This window comes from Gavialis gangeticus, unplaced genomic scaffold (assembly GCF_001723915.1).
Source record: "Gavialis gangeticus isolate Ggan-Ray unplaced genomic scaffold, GavGan_comp1, whole genome shotgun sequence".
NCBI lineage: Eukaryota > Metazoa > Chordata > Crocodylia > Gavialidae > Gavialis > Gavialis gangeticus.
In genome coordinates this window covers 55,311,064-55,317,063 of record NW_017729006.1, presented here as the reverse complement: position 1 = coordinate 55,317,063, position 6,000 = coordinate 55,311,064, and the positions used below count along the sequence as shown (strand labels likewise).

General features: G+C 42.2%; 1 protein-coding gene across 1 annotated transcript in view; it reads right to left on the bottom strand.

Annotated features, from left to right (window-relative positions):
* Window positions 1-1,192: 1,192 nt before the first annotated feature.
* Window positions 1,193-6,000, bottom strand: part of BAG1 (BCL2 associated athanogene 1) — a 37,411-nt gene continuing 32,603 nt past the window's right edge. Inside the window, exon 7 of the mRNA XM_019509215.1 lies at window positions 1,193-4,312. Within this exon, the coding sequence (XP_019364760.1) occupies window positions 4,223-4,312 (90 nt within the window). The 3' untranslated portion in view covers window positions 1,193-4,222. The remainder of the gene's footprint in view (window positions 4,313-6,000) is intronic.

Here is a 6,000-nt window from a genome sequence, read left to right as displayed (position 1 = left end):
CCCCCCCCCCCCCCCCCCCCATCGCCTCTGGCCGCTGCCGGTCTGCAGATGGTGGCCCATCACCGGCGACCCCGCGCCCCGCCGCTGCCGCCACCACCACTGCCTGCGGGCAGTTGCCGTGCCCCCCACCCCCCAGCCTCGGGAGGCACACAACTTTCGTGTCTACTAGTACCAGCCTTTCCAAAAAAAGGCCCAAACATCCGTAAGCTACGATACTATAACTTCAAAAGTAAATTCTCAGCTGTAGACTGGCCTACATCCCTTTGGTGCCAGTGAGGCATGGATTATTTATGGCTGGGATCCTGGTTTTCTGTTTAAAATTCACACATTCGCTGATAAAAATGAATAAATTAAATTCTCCAATTTAAAACCCTTAAATCCACTTTTTTTCCGTGATTGAAATGAAATGCCAGTGTATATATGTAGGTGTGTGTTGAATACAATGTTTTATTGATATTTACAATTTTTAAGCAATGTGGAAGTCTACCAGTGCCTCAATCCCTCTTATAAAATTAATTCTAAAGACCTTATACATTTGGCATTTGATTTTATCATGGAAAATCAAAGCTCCCCCTGCCCCCTTCGCTCACCAGGATGCAGATCCAGGTGTGGGTGCCCCCCCTCCCCCCACTTTGTGGTACTGAGCAACTCTGATATGCAATGCCTTGGCTGTGCCATTGCCCCTCACTCCCAACCCATGGACCATGACCCTGCCAGTGCCCCTAGCTCCTGACCCACAGCCCCGACTGTACCCTCCACTCCTAACCCACTGCTCCCCACCCCAGCCCCACGTGGCTTGTGTGTCCCTCCCCCAACATGGCCTGTGCTCCTTCCTCCCTGCCATAGACTTACCTGGAGGGAGTTGAAGAAGCTGCTTCCCATCACTGCCTGGCTGCCATGTGCATATACATGCGCACATGCATGTGGCACCTCCTGCCCTGATTGCTCTCCATCTGCTCCCTGCAGCCCCTTGCAGGCTGGAACTCAGCCAGCTTACAAAGGGGAACCCATCATTTCTTGCCTTTTTTTCCTTTAAAATGGGAAAATCTGTGATTGTCTCTTTTGAAAGAGAAAGCCCACATTTTTCTCTACTAAAGGAGAAAACCCACGTTTTTCCACAGCAGCCGGAAAATCTGGATCCCTACTTAATCAGCTTAATTTCACACTGTACAGAACCATGACAGCACAGAAACTAATTGCATTTTCCACATTTTATTCTTTTTCCCCTTCATTCACTGTGACACAAATAAGTTAACCAAAGTATCCCAACAAATTCTATGTTGTTACATGGACCACTGCAAGTTGGGAGCAATGCTGATGAATTCAAAGGCATTACTCCAGATTTACAATAGTGTAACTTACAGAACTTGAGTCATAGACAACACCACTAAAAGTCTGACATTTTTATGTTACTCTTCAGAGTTAACGAACAAGAAGTCCTGTTTCTCTGAGGTTCTACAGCTCTAAGGATGTCAGTTTTGGTTTACATCATATTGCAGCCAAAAGGGGACTTGTGGGAGGGAAAGTAGAGAGGCGTTGTTTTACTCGCAACTTCTAACACAGGTTGTCTTCTATGAAAGACGCTGCATGCATGTCAGCTTGAAATGTACAAATAGATCCAAAGTAATAATAATTGGTACAAAATACTGAGATAAGTGACATTAATACCAAGCAAATAACTTATTTACTTTATGAGACAGGGGAAATGTCTATAAAGGAAAGCTGATTCAGTACCAGCATGGGTAGTGTGCCTATCCTATATAATTAATAGGAGTATTGCTTAAGTTTGATTTCAGAATCCCATCTTATTTTTCCGAATTCCCATTGATTTCAATTTTTTTCCTATTCTCTCCCTTCTCTAAAAATAGCCCATTTCACTTTTGCCAATATGGAAAATGTTGTTTTTCCTCCCCTCACTCCAGAAGATTAAGGCCATTGTTATGGGGAAGGTGAAATCAAATGTAAACCTCATTATTTCAGAAACTATTATTATTCACTAGTCAAGCCACACTAAAATCTTTGGGAAGCTTGCTACATGCAAAGTCATTCATTTAAAAAAAAAAACCCATTCTTACATTTGGTTATCAAATAACAACTTTCAGTGCATAATAAATCTGAAAACATACAACAAAATGCCCATGTTCTTCAAATTCTTCAGTCAGAAATTAGTATCTTACAGTATATCTTAATAAATTTCACTTTACATTTACAGTAAGTGAAGAAGTCTTTGCCCATTATTACTGAACTGTCTTGATACTACAAAGTTTTTTCTTACTGCTTTTGCTCAGGACAGAAAGTTACAGAGCTAGATGCAACCCATGCCCTGCCCAGGAGAGAACGACATACTCCGCTATACTACAGACACCCCAGAACATGTAAGTAGTTAAAATATTTACCTTTGGAGCAGATGGGGACTAATTTACCACCTAATAATGGAGACTAACAATTAAATGGGACAGCTGCCATTGGTTTAAGTGCTAGCAAGATCTGGCCAAGAGGCAGCAATACTTTTTGCTATACTAACCAAGGCTCCACAGGAATGACTAGAAGTCTTCTCCTCTAATACAGGAGGGCCATGTGAACATGGCAGACTATGATGCCAGTACTAAAAGCTAACATCATGGTCCTAACATCAGGATTTTTTAATCTTAAAAATCACTCTTATAAAAACATCAATGCTGAGAAACACCAAATAAATCATCTTAACCAACAGCGTGGTTGTCAAGCTCCAGCTCACTAAAATAGTCTACAGACCTTGAAAACTGTTTAAAATGAAAAACTGATAGAAAACTGCCATTTAACTGGAAAAAAATGGTCACTTTATCCAGGTACATGTGTTAAGTTATCAGCTACTACTTTCAACACAGACATACTCCACACCTCTCTAATGACAGTTCCTCACTAGGGAAGTGTCCTCCAATCAGGAATTCAAGTCATATTGGAAGACTATCCACATTGAGGTTTCTTACTTTATTAGGATTTGTTTAATTCTTTACACTTACCATTTTTCCTTGTAGAGACTTTACCTTAACATACCTGGAAAGGAGACACTCAGGCATTTATTTGAGGGCCTATCCTGAACATATTCTACTTCCCCTGACTCCTATGAGTTGAGGGCACTGAAGCTTGTCACAAGCTCAGGACCCACTGGTCACTGCTTCCTTTGTCACAAAGCACTGGGTATGTATGTGATGGGTCTTTCTGTTAGAAGCAGCTGTAAAAGGGCAGCTCTCTTTGTGGAGAAGCTAACTTGGGCAGTGTATTTTTTTTTTAAAAAAACAACTAGTGTTGAAATTTCACCTTGTAAAACACATTATGTATAAATATTCATCCACTTACTCTCTTTAAGGGATTAAAAATAATCATTGCATTAAAACACAGCATCATGAACTCAAAGAACACTGATAAAATAGCTCCAATCCCATAGCTTGCTTTGATTGATCCCCCTTCTGTAAGAACAGCATCACATTTTTACTAGCACTGAAAAAAATATATATGCTCTAAATACACACAGTATAGCAGAAATGTGTATAAAGAAAAACAACAGTATCAAGAAGCTCACAGAAATTGAAAACAGTAGTTATAAATTAGTACCATACATGTTACAGTATGTTCCATTTATTAAGACAATTTAAGGCTAAAATAGTCACCACCTCAAATGTACTCAAGCTTTCCTATATTTATGAACATAAACAAGTATTAAATAGGTACGGATGTCAGGTATTTTTTTATTGCTCTAAAAGAATGCTATTAGAATAGTAGATTTCCCAACTCTTGTCTCAGCTTGCCTTTTTCAGTAAAGTTAGATCAAGTCTTACACCTTAAGTGATATAAACTGTATAGTTTCCAAACCTGTTTTTTGATTTCCAAGCTGCAAATTAATTTAAAACATTATGGACACTGAAGAGAGAAAATAATGGTCCAAACTTGCCCTCCCAAGGGAATTTTATAACATAATACAATACTGAGTTAGCAGAACATACATGACCACCCACAACAAAAACATTTCTCTATTTCTTCAGGAACGATTTGTTTTCATTTTGGAAAGAACAGCTTTAACCGAGTGGCAAATGTGACAACCAGCAAGTAATGACGGACTAGTTCCAGTCGAAATAGACTGGGCTAAAAAAAAAAAAAAAAAGCTGATTATGTGCTCCAAAACAAAGAGCAAACTTTTCTTCTTGCTCATAGAGCAATTATTTCTCCTAGGTAGAGTGACGCCTCATTCTGCCAGTGCCAAGTTCTTTGATTGTAGTTTATCCATTTCTTGACCGATATTTCCTTCAACTGTATCACACTGGGCAAGAAAAGCCTGAAAATAAGGAACAAACAAATAGCAGTAGGAGAATTACTGTCATGAAGCGATTTCCCCAAGAATAGCAACTGATGCTCTCCCCATGAAGTCAGAGGTTAGGATATTTCCACAGTTGCTCCCCCCTCCTTTCTAACTGGGGAGACTATTCTCTTCATTTATCCAGCTGAAGACGCATATCAGATTACACATCAGTGAGGTCACCAGAATGCCACCATATCAATCAGATCTGGTACCCCAATCCAAAATCCCACAACTAGCAATAAGGGGAAAACAGACTGACAAAGGTAGTCTCAATTTGGTCCTTGTTTTTAAAACTTATCCCATGTTCTCACCTACACCATACATAGCTGTGAACTTAAATGTGAGCGTGGCATGTCAGAACAATGTAGATAAGAGAAGTCAGCAAGCTGGATCTGTAACTTGGGGTTAAGGACTGGCTTCAAGGGCTGAGCTGGTTGGGCTGGGGCAGGGAGCAGAGCTGGGTGCAACCCACACCTGGATGAGGTAACGTCTCCTCCTGGGGACCAGCAGCAACTCTGGACACTTCCTGTGGATCACCCAGCTATGGCAGATGTATCTCAACTCTTCCCCTCCACAGGGACAGGGGGTGGGGGCTGGCATTCTCACATCTAACACATAGCAGAACTGGTGTGGACCAGGGGAATCCTTTCTAACAAGTTCAGCTTGAAGACCCCACCCTCCCATGTGGACAGCATAAAATGCAGAAACAGGACAAAACAATGCTTAATTCCACTGAGCAGGCCAAGCATTGTCTGGTACTTGCTCATGATACTAGGGTTTAGAAGAATAACTGCAAGTTCCTACATCACACCAAATACCAAATGCATGGGGTAGCTGTTAACTATCAACCAGAAAAGTTGCAGTAGCTGGCTAGCCTGAGCAGTGTTCAGGCTAGCTGCATGTCAGACCCCTTCAGTGTCTATCTGAATTCATGCACCTCTAGCTTTTCCCATCCTGGGGTTGAAACCTGTGATTTTCCCCACTCTTACACCAAGTCTCTGGCTATAGTCACCAGGTTATAGCAGGCTATAGCAGGTCCATTGCCATCGCCCTGGCTGGCACAGGAGTACACGTGGTAAGCTATGTTCACAGTGTAATAGGACTGAATGAGGTCATCCCCTACAAGGACCTTCAATAGCTCCTCATAATTCACAACGGTGACACAGTTGGCACCAGAAACCCAACTGGTATCTTATGCCCTCCTGTACCTCAGCTTGAGGATGTTGGTCTTGGCATGGCATGGCTGCCAGTTCCAGCAGTATTCCCAAGCTGCCATCTCTGTAGTTATCCACACATACACAGCCTGGTTGTGGTGGCTTTACCAGCGTCTGCTGGCTTTCCTCATTGCCCCAAATGAGAAGCAGGTCAAGCACCTCCTCTCGGCTCCAGCTGTTGGCATGCCTGGCTGATAAGCTGGATGATGCTGGAGCAGATATTGTGGAAACTAAACAGGTTGAAACGTGCCTAAACCAATGGGTGCCCTTCGAAACACTGCTGGGTAATGTGTAATTAAACAGCACAGGCCACAGCTGGTCACCAGGCAGCAACACAAGAAATGGGCACATGCCTTCTCAAGCAGAAGGGCACTGGCAGCAGTGATGTCCCAAATCTTTTGCCAATGTGGCAAGAAATGGGTTACTTGACTTTGTGATCACATGTCAGTA